Source organism: Carassius auratus, chromosome 23 (genome assembly GCF_003368295.1).
Source record: "Carassius auratus strain Wakin chromosome 23, ASM336829v1, whole genome shotgun sequence".
Taxonomy (NCBI): domain Eukaryota; kingdom Metazoa; phylum Chordata; class Actinopteri; order Cypriniformes; family Cyprinidae; genus Carassius; species Carassius auratus.
The window spans coordinates 19,116,666-19,135,795 of NC_039265.1; the positions used below are offsets into that span (position 1 = coordinate 19,116,666).

The following is a 19,130-nucleotide window of genomic DNA, read 5'->3' on the forward strand; positions in this document are numbered from 1 at the left end:
GTTTGTCTGAATCTAGTCTTATCCCTACTAGACAACTCACATCCTAAACAAACACTCAACGGCCTTTCAAGAAATCAAAAGATACATCTGTTGTACAGGTAGTGTGCTACAGGCCTTTCATTTTGGGAGTACAGCATCACAAATGATCTAATAAAACATACAAAAGCCCTACAGAAATCAGTGATGAACGGCAGCAATACAATCACCATTCAGAAACAGATTACACCGAGAGCAGCGACTGCAGGGAACACTGTTGAGTGAGTTTCTTTTAATTAGTTCATTGAAATGAAGCAAATTGATTTGCTAAAACCCATAAAGAGGTATCTGACAAGGCTCTCTCAACTTGTAAGGTCGCAAGCACAATTTAAAGACAAAGAAGTCATTGTGTTTTGTCGCGGTTCATGGCTACTTGTTGGGGAAAATAAAACATATTGGAAAAACCAATGCAACGTTTAGCTGAAGATACTGAAGCAGTTCATCACAGCAGTCGTTCCAGATTCTTACAATAAGAGCCGACACGTCATGAGATTTCATTCATAGATTTATTGAAACTTATTTCACAGACCAAACAGAAATCAGAAACGGAACAAAAGAAAAGAAAACGGCAACAAACACAGCTTGTATTTATCAGAAGCAAACTCAGCTCTTAGTGTCACTGTACACAGATACAAACCCACGGGTAAAATTACAATGACTGTACAATCCAAACGTATTCACAAACTCAGTGACCCCTTAATGAATATAAAACTGTTCAATCAAGCAGTATTTCTGAGAGGTTAAATAACAGAACTGGGCCACACTGCCGCCCACTGGCCAGGATGAGTAACTCTACATTTATCTCCCAAAAGGAGTCCTAGAGGAACACTGCTGCGCCTGAACCGACGCAAACAAACAAACTCCTGCTGGATGAGTTCAGAAAGCTCAGGGTTTGGGGACTGAAGTCCGTCAAAAGCTTCGGGACTCGACTGGAAAGCAATCTGAGATCTAATAATAGTCTAGTATGTGTTGGGGAAGATGATGACGCTTAACAGAACCCAGCACAGAAGGGTCTCACAACCACAAGACTCAAGGAAAGCATTGGTAAAGAAGGACATTCACGTGTATTTGAGCGCATCTGTGTGATATTAGTCTACACAGGCTGGTTAAAATGAGCTCAAGACCATGGCAGAACCTTCCCTAACTCCAGCCACCATTATCACCATCGTAACTCATGCAGCGGTTTGAGATCTTAAAGATGACCTGAACGTGTCTGGAGTGGGACAGCGAATGTTTCCTAGGCTTGGCAATCCAATTGGTGCAAACCAATGAACAAGGTTACATGTAAAAAATGCATGTTAGTGTCTCTTTAGGAGCTGTAGTCTCCAGATTCCATGCATTCTGATTGGCTCATCAATGTGTCAATCACCTAGTAAACCTACAATAGCCATTTAGGATGTTGATTATTAGAGTTTGTCTTTAATGGGTTGCCAAGTTACATAACGTTTTTGTCCCCTCTCTAACCTTCATCCAAGCACAAACTATAACAGTTTTGGTAAAATCCAATCACAGCACTTCTAAGTAGTTCCTCTTCCATTTATTATGCAAACACATCTAAGCTTTTGGGTTGGCAGTATTAAAACAGCTTGGCATGGTGATGCCACAATGTCACAGCAATGAAGGAGATTTCACTGCAATTAAAAGTAGTTTCTCAATCCTAAAGCAGAAAACGTTAATTTTTTGTAAATGCAGATTTGGTCAAGACTGACGAGATCTCAGAGGACGCTGGCTGAAGTCCGGGGTTCATGCGATGGAGTGTAAAGCTGAGATTCATTTTCATGATGAGTCTTAATGTTCTGGACTTCTAAAATAAAACTAAGGGTGCATTAAAGGTCAGAGGATCTACTCTATATCTGACGGTGAGCATGCATGTGTGTCCACGTCGGACATGTTTAAGAATGGTCTCCGTTGGTGCTGTCTCCATCATCCTCTCCTTCCTCCTGCTCACCCTCTTCTTCCTCATCATCATCCTCCCTTCCTCGACTCTTGATCTGCACAAACCCACAGCGACGGGTGAATACGAGCGAGCAGAAACGATTTCTGACTTCTGACGCTGTTGTCTCTCTTCACTCACCTCCTCTTCCTCCAGCAGGTCTCCCTCGTCCTCGTAGTCGTTCATGTCCGTGCTCTCGCGCTCTTTCTTCCCACTGGAGTGCTGCGGGGAGGCGTCCTCTGGTTTAGAGCTCTTCACCTCTGTGCAGAAACACGAGGAGTGATTAGAAATGAGTAGTGATTGTGCTTCTGGGCAGTAGGTTTGTGGTCAGCGTGGCATGTACCTGATTTCTTGCTGTGGTCTCTCTCCATGCGCTCCAGGCTCTCCAGCAGATAGTCCACTTTGTGTTTAATCTGAGTCAGTTCTTTCTTAATGGTTTGTAGATCGTCGGCTCTCACTGAACACACACAGGGATGCGAATGACGGTTACCAAACATCGGAGACATCCAAATGTGCACTTCTCTTCATAAGTTTGCTGGTTAGATTTCATAATGTCTCTACTCCTCACCAAGGCTGCATTTATTTGATCAAACATGCTTTAAAATCATGAAGCAACAAATCAGAATATTAAAATGATTTCTGAAGGATCATGTGGCACTGAAGTATTGATGCTGAAAATACAGCTGTGCATCACAGAAATAAATTTAGTTTCTAAACTAATTCATATAGAATACAGGTATTTTATATGGTAATAATATTGTACAGTTTATTACTGTATTTGTTCACATAAATGCAGCCCTATGAGTATAAGACCCTTATAAACAACAACAAAGTTACACATTTTGACTGGAAGTGTATGTTAGAAAATTATACTTTGAACTTTAGTAGTGAACATAGAAAATGGACTTAAATAAGAATAAAAAAATATATATAAAATGGACAATATAGCTAAAATAAAGTGTTCCTCACTGGTGCGTGACGTGCGCTGGCTGTTCTTGGAGGAGAAGCTGGTTTTGGTCCTGCGGCTGCCGCCGGTGCTAACGCTAACACGCGCTCGTTTGGAGGGAATCACCGCCCGCGAGAGAGGAGGAGGAGGAGGAGGGGGGACGCGTGACGGGTACGAGTACATCCTGAAAACACACGCTCAGATTAACACACACACACACGTTCCTGGAATCCTGCAATCCCAGTTCAGACAGACACCAAAGCCTTTCATGAATAATAATAATAGTAATAAATAAACAAATCTCTTTGCAGAGCATTTGATCAGTGAATCTGTAAGAGCTCACCTGTCATAGTAATCTCTCTGAAAGTCATAGTCCAGATCAAATGAGGAACTGCTGGAGGAGAAAACACTTCAATAATTAAGAGGGGTAAAAACACTCTTCCACATAAAAATAAACCACAATAAAATTAAAAATATTAAACACAAACCTGTACATATCTCCTGCAGAGCGTTTGATGGTCTTTGAACGATGAGGTTTCGGCTCACCAGCCAGATTAATATCTAAAACAGCAGAAAGATTGCACACACACACAAAAAATGTATATTGTGGGCTAGTGGTCACGAGACAAGTCACTTCGGATAAAAGCATCTGCTAAATGAATGAATGATAAATATGAAGGACAAAAAAAAAGTTGCCCAGACATAAGCAGGGAGAAATTTAACAGACAGCTAAAACAATATAAAACATTTCTTTGAAATGAAATTTTGGAAATGTGCAGATCCTATTTCCCTTCTTCATTATCCAAATCTGGGTAAATATTGCAAAAACAAAGCAAGGGCACATTACCCCCCTAAAATGTAAGTAAATGTTGATAATAATAATACAATTAAAACTAGATGTTGCATAAAAAAAATTGCAATACTCTTAAATTAAGATTTTTCAATGTAACTGCAGATTTTTTTTAGATATAGTTAAACCATTTTTACATTACACCATGAATGTAAATAAATTTTAATGGTCCTAAAATTAAATGGTGGACACATTCTTGACCGATTTTGTGAGACTCTTATTAATATGAACAGAAGAAAGTGCAACGCAAAGCGTGACAGAAGAACAACTCCCACCTTCTAAATAAAACGGCCAATCACCAATAGTTAAGTCATCGCATCACTGCAGCTACCACTTCCTTTAGAAACAGACCTGAGATGTGCTTTGGCTGGACCAATTTGAAGACAAGAGACAACATTTATGGGGCAATTCATGTTGGACTTACTTGCCGATTCCAAATTTGTCATTTAAATGAGTTTTTGAGATTACATTATTGTGCCATTCTAGTAGATGAGCTTTGATCTCGCATGCCTGGAGGCCGCCAAGTCCTTTGACATCACTTGACTTTGGATTTACTTTAAAGCTGCAGTCGGTGACTTTATTTTTTGTGAGTGTGTGTGTGTGAACGCTGGAGTTGGCGGATCGTTTTTAGGATTTTCTCACAGCAGCTGGAATAATTAAACTTGTCATTTTAGAACAAGCTCTAAGCAACACTAAATAGCTTTTTAAGATTAAAAGAACAATCTCCATGATGTTTCGAATAGTATGACAATTACAGATTAGACTGTACAGAAAGTATAATCTACAGATAACACTAATATATGGAGTCACGCAGTGTTGATGTTAACATTAATCAATTGAGAACAAATTATAACAATACTAATAATTTGCACGGTTTGAAGTTAGATTTAATCACCATTGGTACCATTTTTTTATTAGTTGGTGAGAACAAAACTGTGTCCATGTCTGCTGCATGGTACAGCAGCAAAGCTCCTTGATTATTACACCGGAATGAGAGTATAGTTCCTATCTGCGTAGAAAATCGCAACTTTTCATTTTCCGTTAGTCTTAGTACACAATGTGACTGCAGAAGAGCCTTTAAGATTGTAGTATCTTCAGGTAACAAAACGTAATAAATTAACCTGAGATCAGTAAGATCTTCACAGTTTGATGCTACTCTACTTACCGAGCACCTGTCCGACGATCATCCTCCCATCTTCACCTGCGACCGCCGCTCTGGCGTTCCTCTCGTTGACGTACTGGACGAACGCAAAGCCTTTGTGCACGGAGCAGCCCACAATCTTCCCGTACTTACTGAAGATGGCCTCCACGTCGGCTTTGGTCACCAGCATTGTGTTGAGGTTCCCGATGAAGACCCGGGAGTTCAGCGAACGTGGATCCGTCTTGTTGGTGACGTTGCTGGCCATCAGGCTGCTGGTTGAAGGGGAATGACTGAGCAAAAAGAGAGGAATAAAGGGGGTGCAGAAGATTGACAGACACAGGAAGGACAAATGAAAAATTAGCATGTTGATGACAACATTACTAGCCTCATTATCGATGTTTCCATCCAAAGTGTGAATTTAACTTGAGAAAAATGTGAATTTCGCATGAACCAATTTAAACTAATGCACAGTTTCCATTCCATGTGTTCAAAAGAACAAAAAACACCACTTTCTGGGAAACCGGCACAACATATCAGTAATAAAAATGGACGTTGCTGCGAATGCAACAGACAAATTGCAATAGCAATCCCTGCCATGTAATCTTGGCCTGATGTTTGGGAACACAACCATTTGAGTTCTGGAAGGTAAATGTACCAAACCAAAATTTTGAATACAGACTAGCTCAGGCATTTCAGAATTACTAATCAATATTTTAGATAATCTGCAATGCGATTGGTCTTCTAGTTAGTCCAGTTATCCAATCATATGTTCGGTTTTTGTTGCACATTGAGGAATTTGTTCAGTAAATGTGTTTCTATTGGAGTTTATGTGCATGTAAAAAAAGATCCTTCTCAATTGAGCTCTTTTTTAAAAATGTGCATTTAAGGATGTACATGCAGCTTTTTTATGTGATATCTCAAAATGTGCATATAGATATGTGGATGAAAACATAGCTAGTGAGACCTGATTAGTTCTGGAAATCTAAAGTCAACATGAAACGGTATCCACAACACATTTTTACTTTTTTATAAAAACATGTTTCCGGTCTTATTGTAAGTGATTCAATACATGTATTAGCTGTTTCAAAATAAATGGGGCCAATTTGGGTTACGTCATGTTGACTTTCTAACTGTTTAAAATAGAACCACAAGAAGATGATTACTACCCAGATCAATACATGAACATGTTCAATTAGTCCACTATTACTGATATTATCACAGATCATGAGATCTGGGGGAAGAACATACACAAAGACATATACAGTTTGTAACCATCAAGATAAAATCTAAAACACATTAGGTTTCATAAGTTCTATCAGCTAGTATGTTTAAAATAAGAGCCACGGCAGTCATATATGAATCTTTCCTGTGCTATAACGTGCATAGAGAAACAATTCAAATCAAAGATGCACGAGTTTATGTTGTCTTACACAGTTTGTCGTTCAATGTGTCACAGGGGATGGTGTTTATAACTGCATGAACCAGGGCCGGGCAGGTCATGTGGTAGTGTATGGCCAGCTGGGATCTCACGCATGCAAACTAAAAGTGAAACTTATTGCCTGCTGCATTCAAGCTTAAATACAGAAGCATTATAATATTGCTAGGTTTATGGGTTTGACGGAGTAAAATGGGTGGAAATGCCCTAAACAGTGAATTTACTGAGGAAAATGGATCTGGTTATGCGTGTGTAACGTTTTCTGTTCTTACTACATGTTTGAGGGGTAAACTGGTGTTTTTTTAGCTGGACTGGGGCTTGTTTTGGTGGTATTTTTGGACGTGTTTTTGGTGGTATTTTTGGGACATGCGGCCACATAACGTGCACATTGAGATACTGAAGTGTGCTGAAGGGGATGTTGGGGGTTGAATAGTCAGAACTCACTCCATTCTGTCTGTAATTCAGGTCGAGTCGTCTGTCTGCCTGATTCTGTTGGAGAGAAGAGGGTTGTTATTGGACACCATTGAGCTGCTGCTCAGCAGTGCATTGTGGGTAAGGTTGTACTGCATGGGTGGGTGATGTAACCCACCGCACTTTCACGGACATCGCACCAATCAACACTTTCCCAAGGTCAAACAAGCAGTCTAGTGTTCGGATGCTGCCACCCAGTGGTTGGTGCACACAACGTGAAGCGAAGAAAATGAAATCCAGACAGATATCCCAAGTGAAACAGAACAGCCATGTCACCATAAAGTATTTAAACATGCTCAGTGTCACATAATCTCTAACTAAACTCTTTCATTTAAGGGAAAATTGTTAGTGTCAAATAGAGTGACGTTTCCCAGTGTGACGCAATCAAATCCTACGCTAATGAAAAAAAGACTTTAACACCAACGTCAAGAGAGATTAAAAAGGTCTATTAAAAGATGCTTTCGGCACATCTTAAGATGCACCATTAAGTCTGTATTATAGCTGAACAAAAAGATGAATATCAGTGTGTCTGTAGGAAATTCCAGCTTTATAGGGATGAAAGCAGGTGAAACCGTCACTACGGGACAATTATGGAGCCAGTCAGAGGTCAACGCAAATTAAAATCTCCAAATCTCCTCAGGCACCAGGAGAGATAGACCACATTTAAAGAAAGTTAGGCCCTGTACATTTCTATACTTGGTAGGAAGTTTCACAATAACGGTTACCTTTACTTCAGCAATTTAATGATTAGTCAAGACATTTTCTGTGCCTCTTCCATTATCAGTATTACATAAAGTCAAAAGCAGACTGTTACAATTATCTTTGTTTTCACCCATGCCAATCGAAGATTCAATAGCGTAAACACTAATTTAGGCCTGGTTTCACAGACAGGACTTAGACTAAGCCAGGATAAGGCCATAGTACAACTAGGAAATGTATTTTTTTATTAACATGCTTTAGAAAATAAAATAAAAAAAATGGTGTGCATCTGGATCCAAAAGGGCACTGGTATATTTCAAGATCAGTCAGTGCAAGTTTCTGAAACAGCTCATAATACATTTTTTCTGTGTCTAGGTTTAAGTCTTGTCTGTGAAACTGGGGATTAGAATCTTAATGATATGTCATATGAAGTCAATGAGTTTTAAATGTGAAATTTAGATGTTGTTTCTTGAAATTACCTACAACAATCTATCACAGCAAGATGAAGACTTGTCTTTCCACTCATCTAACACAACACTACCATTAATCCAAAAATTAGGCTAGACTTCATTGTCAAAGGTTTGGATTCTCTCTAGGAGTGGTTAGCAAACTGCCCCTGAAGCATGTGGTTTAGTGTTTTGCTGGACTTTGCTGAAGCTGATTTAGACTATGAACTATTAAATGTCTTTACAAAACAAATCCACACAGTCTACAGACTATTTCGAAGGTATTTACTATAGGGTAATGGAAGAAGTACACACAGCAAACAGGAGTCTAGTCTGCTTAAAACAAGAGGAGAATGAAAGAAAAACCAACTTACGGATTGATGTGGTTCAAAAAAAGCTTCCTCAAAAACTACAAAAAAAGCAAAATGAATAAAATCAGAAAAGAACACCTTTAACTCTCTAAAACAGGGAAAAAAATTATAATAAATAAAACAAAAGCTTTAGACAGTGTTGACAGACCTGAGACCTACATTATAGGAGTAATCTGATTTGGTTTGACAAATTTGGTGTAAAATGTGGAATTGAAAATAGAAATGTGACCTCCCATGACTTTAAAGAGCAAAATGTCCAAAAGGCATCAACATCAGCATTCAGTGTTTAATCTAGACCAGGGTTTCCCAAAGTGTGAGTCGCATATTCTGCAACGAAACTCACTCCCATTTCATTAAACTACCGTTCACACCAGTCACAGAACGTGACTCGTCTTTAAAGCGCTCCAAATGATGCTCTTAGCAATGCACATTACCAATCAGAAATGTTCAATATATTTACGGTATACAATTTGCTAAATATTTTTGTGGACCATGATATTTAATTAATATCCTAGCGATTTTTTTCATATGTATAATTTTGACCTATAGAATGTATTTTGGCTATTGCTACAAATATACCCCAGAGACTTAAGACTGGTTTTGTGCTCCAGGGTCACAAATGGGAATTATCATCCAGTCACACTGAAACACTTGCTTATGGTGCAAAAAAAAAAAAAAAGAAACAAGACTCAATTACTGTAGATACACAATCATTTCTACAACTTGCACCCTTGTTGTCTAGAATCAAATTTGTGTTGTTGTTTTTTGGAGGGGGGGGGGGGGGGGTTAAATAAATGTTAAGATTAATCATAAAACTTGGAAATATTAATAAGTGGTTGTACCCAAGATCTTGGCATGTGAATGATTCCTATGTTTGGGGAGCCCGTGATCTACACAAATATATAACAGCTAAAAACAAAACTGGTCTTGACAGACTTTAGCTGATACTGATGTGTGCCTAGTGGGGAACTGTGAGGGGAACATGATTTGGTGCATTTCACATAGTCATATGACATACACATTGAATGAAGACAGAGTAAGAAATACTTGTATATTCTAGATCAAGCATACAAAGACAGAGCCAAAGTAAACCACTTTCTAATGTGAAATGACATTTGAAAGTACTGTTGAATCAATGAAATGAATCAGTCGGTGTGGGGGATGGGAAATCAATATATCATTTACATTTCTCCAAGACATTCTACAAGACAGCTATAAGAGATTTATGGGCTGAACTTTTGGATTACACACAAATATGATGCAATTTTGAACACATCACAGCATGAGGCATTGAGCACTTGGGCAAAGGCAGTTATACTGTGTGGCCCAATGGGCCTTCTTCAAACATGTATTTAATATTAATGCAACCAGCTCAATTCAACATTCTTGGTGTACTTTTAATGGAAAGATTGAACGTTTACATGATTTTGCACAGACCCGGGGTGCAAATGTAAAAAGTGTTAAGTTGTCCATGCATTGGTATTATTGCACGAGACAGAAAACGTGTTTTCTCAGTCCATTAAAAGTGCTGAAACAGAACTCGTCGCCTGGAGAAAAAAAAAAAGAAAAAAAAAGATAAAAACATTCGATTCCGACTGGAACGCAAAGACCCTGAAAAATAAGAGCAAAAATAACGTGCAAATAAATGTATTCAAAAGGACAAGCTGACTCCAAATGTCTACAGACGAATAAAAATGGTCTACTTATATTGTGAAAATCAGTCTGTCATGTTAAAAATGGACTTAAAACGCGGTTTTATTCTGAATCCTGGACATGGAGGCAAAAACGAGCCCATCTTGAAAACACAACCACTGGTCCTTAAGAGCCATTTCCTCCACATTAACTTCAAAATCAAACAAACCAACTGCTCTAGCAGAAGTCCTGCAAAAATGAGGTGAAAAATAACTCCTACTTTGAAAAATAAAATAAAAATCGTGCGGTCCTCTCAAAGTATATTTTTCTTTTGTGTGTGTTCACTGCTCTATCAACGGCATCACAAAATGTACGCCACCAAAGCCAAGCAGAAAATGACCAGAAAAATACATTAAAAATAAAAAACACAAAAAAATCTCCAAAGATAAGATTCAAAGTCAGTCAAAAATAAAAAAACGACAAAAAATCTCTCGAACCAAAATACTCACCGGGAGTTTAAGACTAAAAATGATTAAAATTCGGTGCTGTACTGTTTTGTGGATACAGTCCGTACCAGCTCGTTCAGTAGACACCGACCAACAGACGAGGGCACGAAATGGCGTCGAGCAAATACGTCCTGGAAACAAGCCCCGCCCCACTGCACTCATCCTCGAATCCCATTGGCTACATCTCAACCCGCGGAAGAAACAGAAGGAATTGATTGGTGAATTTATGCGTCATTCTCTTCTACGTCTAACTTTTTAAACAATGTTCGCGTTTGATTGGTGAATGAATGCAGGATTCAGCTCGCAGCATCTTGCTAATCGTTTTACAAAAGCTTTACGTCCCATGTATGCAGTTAACAGCTCGTTAAATATCTGAAATAGAGTTCCTTAATTAAACAAAATCACAGAAATGTGTTATAGTAAATGTTGTAACAAATTAATTCTAAAAACACTAAGAAAAACCTTATTAATAATACTTTGGTAATTAACTATTGTGTTTTGATATTGATCTGTTTCAAGCATCTTTAAACCATTAGCACAAAAAATAATTAAAAGCACATACTTAAGAAGTTTAAAGCCCTACTAAACAGAACACAATGCCACAGAAAGAGCATTGCCAATCATGTCATTATTGATGACATTTATTTGAAATTCTGAATCACAGAGAATTATGCAAAATAAAATAATGCAAAACAACGGTAGTTTAAATACCACTCGTTGATTTAATATAAAATGTATAAAAAGGCAAGTCAGGTGATTTTGTCACAATATACGGTGTAGGCTAAGTTGTCACAATGGAAACGTAATGTGTTTTCCATCATATTTTAAGCATTAAAACAATAATGAAACAACAATTCATTAACAGCAACAATTCAGCATGCAAAATGACTGACTTTTGATTCCAAGCCTTAGAATCACTGAGATTTGTGTCAGCTTGCTTACAACACAGAAATATAGTTGACAAGTTAATAGTCAATGAGCTACACTTTTAGAGAAATTAGGATTGGCCTTCACAACTTCAATCACTTGACTTGATGTCGTGGAAGAGTACTCAAAAAAAAGTCAATCTTTGGCAGTGAACACCTGCAACAGAGCAATAGTATCTGTATACATGTTTATTTGAATGTAGCTGAGGGATGTGGCAACAATTATAATACTTTGTTTACACTTGACTTGATGTCGTGGAAGAGTAGTCAAAAAAAAAAAAAAAAAGTTAAAGTGGAAAGGTGGTGATGATTCAAGAGTCTTCAAACCTCCTCAAGTTTCTCTCGATTCTCCTTCAGTGAAAGAAAGTCATGTCATTACATAGCTTCCTAATTAAAACTGATTCACTTTTTACAGATCCATGCATTGGCCTACCTTGTGAGAATTTGATGGATAACGTATTATTATAATATACATAGAATTAAATATACAACACTTAAGTATACATCAAATTAACGTAGAATGAAAAGTAGTGTTTCAGGCCCTTACTTGTAAAAAGTGGCCTTTACTGCATCGGACGTGCTTTTTTTGGAGTCTGGGTTTGAGCTAGGTGTGCTCTCTCCTCTGTTGAAGGATAGCACAAATGTGATCTGTACTTCAGAGCAAAGTCACTGAGGGTCTTACAAAACACCTCCGCACTCCTTTCTCTCACCATGGTGCGCGGGCGACCGAGGAGGAGCAGGAACGAGTGGAATCTAAATGCAAGGAAAAAAAAAAAAATGGAGCACTGTCATGTCTTTGACATTTACAGTTGCTTTTCTCAACCAGCGCACAGTGACCTTCACAGGCCCAGGTGGACCGGCGTTGTCAGAAAAATTATGTGGAATGAATTTGAACACTGAAAGAGAAAATAATAAAGTAATCACATTTGAGGTTCTGTTTTCTGCTATAGCTACAGTATCTAGACAAGTACTGCGAAAAGTAGCTACTGCGATAAACCTGAAAACGGAAACATGATTGAGATTATATGTATTCAGACAAATTAGCAACAGTAAAAATTTATGTTGGATTTACTTTAAAACCATTATGTTTCAGACTGTCAGCCGCGCCACAAGGACGTGGTCTTCACACAGAAGAGCGTAATCAGTTTGAGTGAAATGGAGAGACACAGAGGAGACTGCTGACAAAGGAATTGTTAAATAAAATCATTATTTTTGTTTTCTTCGTGTACAAACAGTATTCTCATTGCTTCATAACAATTACATTTGAAGAGAGATTCTGTTATTTTACATTAAGTGGGTTGTTAAACGAGTTGCGTCTCATGTGGCTCTATCTCCTAAAGCTGTTTATGTTTGTTTGCGGGGCCAGGGAAGTGATTGGGACCGCAGGGCTGGATGTTGTCCATAACAGTGTTTAATGATGTTTAATTAACTGGAGAGGGCAATCCCAGACCTCAGTCAGACGGGAATAACCGGCGATTTAGAGTTGTGACGTTCGCGAACGAACCGATTCTTTTGAACGGCTCATAAACATGAACGATGGGAGCCGAGTCGCGACTGGAGAGGAGCCGTTCTTTCTATCGTTCTTTTTTCCTATGCGTGTTCATACAAATGAGCTCCGCCAGGAGACAGAACAGTTATAGGGGGAGGGGCGCACCCAGCGCAGGCCAACCCTTTATAGCGTGATGATATTAGTTATTAGTTGTGCATGCATTTACATTGCATTTTGTGTTCATTTAAAACTTATTTTAAAATCATTAAAAATGTTCTTTTGTGATACTGTACTTGTATAGAAATATTTCACTAAAAGCTGTTTTCCACAGACATTCATTGCAGCCCACTTTGTTATTGTTCATTGACTTGAAGGGGCTGATGTCCTATTTGCAAAGTTTACAGTAGTAATAGTATGTAGTATGTAGACATTTCCATTTTATTTATTCTAATTTTATCTACTTAAAAAAAAAATTAGTTTTCTATCAAAATGTTCTTGTGTGATAACAAAGTTCTTGTGTGGAAGTGTTTGTAGTAAAAGCTGTTTTGCACAGAAATTCATTGCAGCCGGCTTTGTTTTTTATGTTTATTTGTGAGTAGGTATTGTATGAATAACATAAGTCAACGTAGTTTTACACACACACACACACACACACACACACTTTGTACTAAAGGTAAATCAAAATAATGATGTCACTGTCTAAGCAGAGGGATTTGTGCAACCCTATGGAATATAGTCGACACATGAGAAATGAGGTAATAATCAATATTTCAGAACAATTCAAACTCAGATATTGGTGTGTGATATCTGAGCTTTAATTATTTGACTACAAATCTCACCTCATAATACCTCCCAGTGATTATTTCCAGGATAAACTGAGATGCTCCCAAGCTGGCTTCTTAAAACTGACTAAATATTTAAAAAGAGCCAAAAGAGCCATTCTTTTGAACGGCTCTTTGAAAGGAACGGATCGCGAAGATCCGGATCCCCTCAAAGAGCCATAAATCCCATCACTACGGCGATTAGAATCAGTGAGATGTTATTCATTACGATGTGAAGGAGATATGAGTCAGACCTCCAGCAGAGCTACATCTGTCCTTCAGATCCTAGACGTTTGCCTTAATATGATACAAATTGCATTGGTATACATTTAGGACCTATATTTATTTATATTATGGTGAGATGCATTCAAATTGTTTTATTTTTATTTTTTCATTTATACCATAAAAAAATATTTTAATTGTTCTTTTTTTTCTTGAGTGTACCTAATTTAAGTTTATTTTGTATCTAATTTAAGCTTAGGCTACTTGTAATCAGTGTTGGGAAGGATACTTCGGAAATGTAATAGATCAGAGATTACAACCTATTTAAAATGTAATAAGTAGTGAAATTATTTCAATTAGTTTGTTAAAGTAATGTAACTGATTACATTTGACCACTTTTCTAAATTTCTAACAATATGTTCAGCTGTTCATCATTTTCAAACATTTAGAGCAGGCCGGGGTTAACCTCTGAATTTCAATCCTTCATCACTTGAATTAAGATTATAATAATTTAATTTGAAAGCACAGCAACCCCAGAATCAGACTCTTGCAGCTCTTTTTACTTTGAGGTGGTTCTGAGGTTAAATACAGGTCTAATCATAAGATTTAAAGCCTTGTGTTTCCAGTGACGGAGCTGAGGAAGCTACAGTATAATCCTCATGAAGAGATTCGATTGGTTCTTCAAACCCGTACATCATCCGCGCCACGGGAGCGCGCACGCTGCTTTACCCTGTTCCGAATGTTATTTATGGCACGCGCGCTCCCGCGGACCGCCCCGTTATTATTCGACGAGCGACTGACACCGAAACTACAATGTCAAACATTCTCGGGACACCGAGCGCTTCCGTGTTCGCGCGCGCAGCGGAGGACCCGTCCTGATTTATTAATACACGCGAAAAATTTACGAACAATCTGATGGTGTTTCTGGAAGCTAAAGACTGAGATGTTGTATCATCGTTCAGACAAGGTAAGTCAATAGTGTCCGCTTTAAGAAGTTCGCACACGGCCGCAGTTCAGTTGCGCTGATAAAGAACGATGCGCTGTGCGCGTGCATATTCAGCACGCAACTCTTAGTTTGCTGTTTGTTTCAAGTGTTTATAATGAGTTTAAATGATGGAATGCAGCCTTATGAAATGTAAATAAAGTTTTACGGAGAAGAAAATATATTGCGAAATATCTGCGCTCTTCGAGCGGATAAAATACGTGAGCGGTTATTACGTAACGAGCGCGCGGGGCAGATGCGCGTGGGTCTGAGCTGAAATCACCAACGCTTGCTTTTCCTTATAAAAGATGATAGAGCAATAGAACAGCAGATTGCACGGATGACAAATATATATTTATACACGTATTTTTAAACCAGTGCGATCGGTTTCACGCACTTGTCACGCTCATCACTGTCAGTGCAGTGCTTCACAACTGAAACAATGTATCCACTGGACACCAAAAGTTTATAAGTCCATCATAATAGGTTAAAATGCGTTATTATCATGAGTGTTCAGCATGATTTGCCCTGCTGGAGAGCACACTGCTGTAATCACGAGTGGAAGTGGTTCTGTTGGTGCAGTGCTTCTTTATTTATCCCTGGCCTCGTGTAGGTGGAAGTGTGAGTGAGTCAGGGAGACATGGAGGTGATTAGAAGAAAAGACTCAGACTCAAACGGCCTCTTCTCAGACAACTCGGACAATGACTGTGAGGTATGAACTCCATTACTGGGAAGGTATGAGTGTCATTATTGGACCTGCACATGTTCTGACTTCTCTCTCTGTAGCACTTGGGGGCTTGTGGGCAGACGACAGCAGTGTGTTTGTGTGAAAATACCCCCTTTACCAGCTTCTGTGATCAGCACCCACAGGAGGTGAGTGTTTGCACATAGCCTACATGCATTTATGGTAGTATTCACATTTTTTTCTTTTTCTTTAAAGTAATGAATACTTCTATGCACCAAGGATGTATTCAACTGATCAAAAGTGACATTCAAGTAATTTATAATGTTACAACTGTTTTTTATTTCAAATAAGTGCTGCTCTTTTGAACTATATTCTCCAAAACATCCAATTTTTTTATGTATCCAAGTTTTAACAAAAATATGAAGTGGCTCAACTGTTTTCAACATTGATAATCAGAAAAATTTCTTGAGCAGTAAATCAGCATATCAGAATTATTTCTGAAGATCATGTGACACTGAAGACTGGAGTAATGATGCTGAAAATACAGTTTTGCATTACATAAATTAATTACAGTTTACAACATATTCACATAGAAAATGGTTATTTTAAATTGTAAAAATATTGCACAATTTTACAGTTTTTACTGTATTTTTAATCAAATATATGCAGCCTTGTTGAGCAGAAGAGACTTCTTTCTAACATAAAACACCCCAACAATCTTACACCAAAATTTTGAAGTATTTATAGTTAAAAATAATAAATAACTATAACAATAATAATAATAAATATCCAAAAAATTTTGTCTCAATATGTGGTACCAGTCACTCCTTCAATGTAAATGTACTGTATGGGATTTTTCACCTATTTTATCATTTTATCATCTGTTTTGTCTACTACAGATCAAATTAAATGGTTTGAATTAAAGGGTCTTACAGTCTGTGAATCTGTCTCAATGTCTGTCATCAGGACTCCAGTGTGAAGTGTGTCCAGTGCGGTAAGAACAGAGCCATGATCACCAGATACTCAGAGGGTTATGGCACAGAGGTGGGCGCACGTCTCTGAATGTGTAAGCACAAGCGCGAGTGTGTGTGTTCATACGTGTGACTCATGTTTCAGGAGGAGTGTGTCCAGCCTCATCTACAGGGAGACAGCGACGCAGACGCAGACATCGAGGACACGGACAGCAGGTGAGTGACTGACACACACGCATGTGCTACACCTCGTCATCTTCTTCAGCTCGCTTTCTGCTTTGTGATTCGCTTAGGCTCCAGATTGTGGGTTCCCTCCAGCGAATCAGCTCCCGGAAGAGAAAGCGTCAGCGAATCACGCGGCAGGACACAACGGAGAGCGAAGACGATGGTGGGCGGAGCCACAGGACGCACCGCTGGAGTCTACGGCTCAGTCCTCATCGCGCACATAACAGGACCATCCTGGAGGTGAGCGACGTTCAACAACCGTGCGGAACGATGTAGCTGAAATATGCATCTTAATTATCGTCCGAAATTAATTTGTAAATGTGTTCGAAAATATTATGCGAGAAGTACAACAAATGTAATAATATAATCTAGCTAAAATGCTTTTCCATGATTGTTTTTCACTAAATAATCTAAAAAAAACTTATTTTTATTTACTTCGAATGGTGCGTTCACACCAGATGCGAATGAAGCATTAAGCGCAAGTGATTTATATGTTAAGTCAATGCAAAGACACGAATAGATATCCAGTGGCGCGAAAGATGTGGCAAAAGTTTTGCGCAAGTTGAACGCCTCATAACATTACTAAAATAAATAGGAAATTTACAGAATTTTTATTTTATTATCATTAATATATTCCTACTATTATAGCTTTTTATTAATATTTTTATTTAGATTGTATCATTTTCACTTTCGTTAAAGTTTTGGTAATTTTGTTGTGTGTTCTTGGCAATTTTTTATACATTTGTCTAGATTTTATTAAATATAGTTTTTAAAAATTTTTTAAATTATTTGAGTACTTCAAGGTAACTAGATGAAAATTTGAGATTTTGCCTTGGCAACTAGCTAAAATAAAATAAGTTTTTTAAATAACATTGACGTTTTGTATCTGTTAGCATTTATTACATTTCAAGTAAAGAAAAACAAATCAGTATTTTGAACCAAACGATTGAAGAAGACAGCTTGAAAGACTCCAAATTGACTGGTTTCCTCTTCCTTTCTTTTTGTCATTGTCTCAAAGGAGAGCATTTCTCAGGTGCGGCCGCTGGTAATCTGCCGCTGTGCAGCGCGAGAGACTCAAACCGTCACAGACGACAAACCCGACAGCGGAAAATGGACCCTGGCAGTGTTCCCCGTCCCTCTCTCTCTCCCTGTGTCCTGTTATCTGCTCATCGTCCCTCTCTCCGTATCCATCATCATCGTTCTTGTGTCATTCCTCCTACCGCTCACAGATACTTGACATTGCCTTAAAACATCGCTGCACAACCCTCTTCATCATATGAATCGATTATCTTTTTAGTTGTGTCTACATGTACAGTATATTTGACCCTTTTATACAGTGTGATCTATAGAAGCTTTGGTAAATAACTATGAGATAAAAAGTCAATTATGAGATAAAAAGTAAAAATAATGATGCATAATGTCACAATTATGAGACAAAAGCGGAAGTCATGATTATGAGATAAAAAGACAAATTGTGAAACTTTAAGTCATAATTATGAGATAATAGTTGAAATTATGACAGTAAGTCCTAATCGAGATAAAAATGTAAAATTATGACAATAATTATGACATACGAAGTCATAATTATAAGATAAAAAGTTACAATTATGACATACTAAGTCATAATTAGGACATAAAAATATGAAAAAACAATAAGAAAAAAATCATTATGAGAATTATATGTTTAAATGTATGAGATGAAAAATTTTCAAATTATGACATACGTCATTATTAGGGCATAAAAATGTAAAAGTATGAAAAAATCATTATGAGACAAAAGTAAAATTATGAGATAAAAAGTCATAATTTATTTCAGAATTATAGCTTACTTTTTATGTCATGACTATGGCATCTTGTGTTGGAAATGTGCTTATGTATTATTTGGACATCAAAGCCATCAAGTTTAGTGACAAAAAGCACATTTGGACGCACGATATGGTCAGGGGTGTAAAATTACAGTGATTTTGTACTTAAGTGAGGGAATACGGTGCCAAAAAGTTGTTTCCACATGTAATCATAAAAATCAAAAAAAAAAAAAAATTAAGGCGTCTCTTCACAAGAACAAATGACTGCAATTATCACCAATTACATTTCACATTGAAATGGATTTCATTGGCTGTAAAAAAACAACAACAAAAAAAGCACCAGAGCTCAGTTTGATTGGCTTAGCAGCTTAGTAAAATGAAAACACTATATAGGCTTATATTTTTATATAATAGAAAATATTTATGTAACAATGACTTGCGAAACATGAACTTGGAAATGTGGAGTATTTTTTCCTTAGAAAATAAATAGAGTAAAAGTTGCAGTCTCAAAATTACTCGAGCCGGGAACATATTCCCA

General features: G+C 37.7%; 2 protein-coding genes across 9 annotated transcripts; one reads left to right on the forward strand and one right to left on the reverse strand.

Annotated features, from left to right (window-relative positions):
* Positions 1–523: 523 nt before the first annotated feature.
* Positions 524–10,598, reverse strand: LOC113041683 (heterogeneous nuclear ribonucleoprotein C-like). 8 transcript variants are annotated; one of them, XM_026200345.1, is made up of 11 exons: positions 10,470–10,598; positions 8,332–8,366; positions 6,931–6,999; positions 6,786–6,830; positions 4,931–5,196; positions 3,404–3,476; positions 3,259–3,324; positions 2,939–3,099; positions 2,313–2,426; positions 2,111–2,229; positions 524–2,027 (listed from the first exon to the last, which is right to left on the reverse strand). In XM_026200345.1, exons 4-11 carry the CDS (start codon positions 6,788–6,790, stop codon positions 1,929–1,931), a joined length of 903 nt encoding a protein of 300 aa, XP_026056130.1. In that variant the 5' UTR covers positions 6,791–6,830; positions 6,931–6,999; positions 8,332–8,366; positions 10,470–10,598; the 3' UTR covers positions 524–1,928. The 8 variants fall into 8 exon arrangements, with proteins under 8 accessions (XP_026056130.1, XP_026056135.1, XP_026056134.1 ...); XM_026200350.1 differs by lacking the exon at positions 6,931–6,999 and having other exon boundaries at positions 3,259–3,306; XM_026200349.1 differs by lacking the exon at positions 6,931–6,999 and having other exon boundaries at positions 3,259–3,309.
* Positions 10,599–14,676: 4,078 nt separating this feature from the next.
* On the forward strand, positions 14,677–18,890 carry LOC113041688 (uncharacterized). The gene is made up of 7 exons (XM_026200356.1): positions 14,677–14,891; positions 15,520–15,618; positions 15,693–15,779; positions 16,558–16,635; positions 16,708–16,778; positions 16,856–17,027; positions 17,806–18,890. Exons 2-7 carry the CDS (start codon positions 15,547–15,549, stop codon positions 18,022–18,024), a joined length of 699 nt encoding a protein of 232 aa, XP_026056141.1. The 5' UTR covers positions 14,677–14,891; positions 15,520–15,546; the 3' UTR covers positions 18,025–18,890.
* Positions 18,891–19,130: the final 240 nt, after the last annotated feature.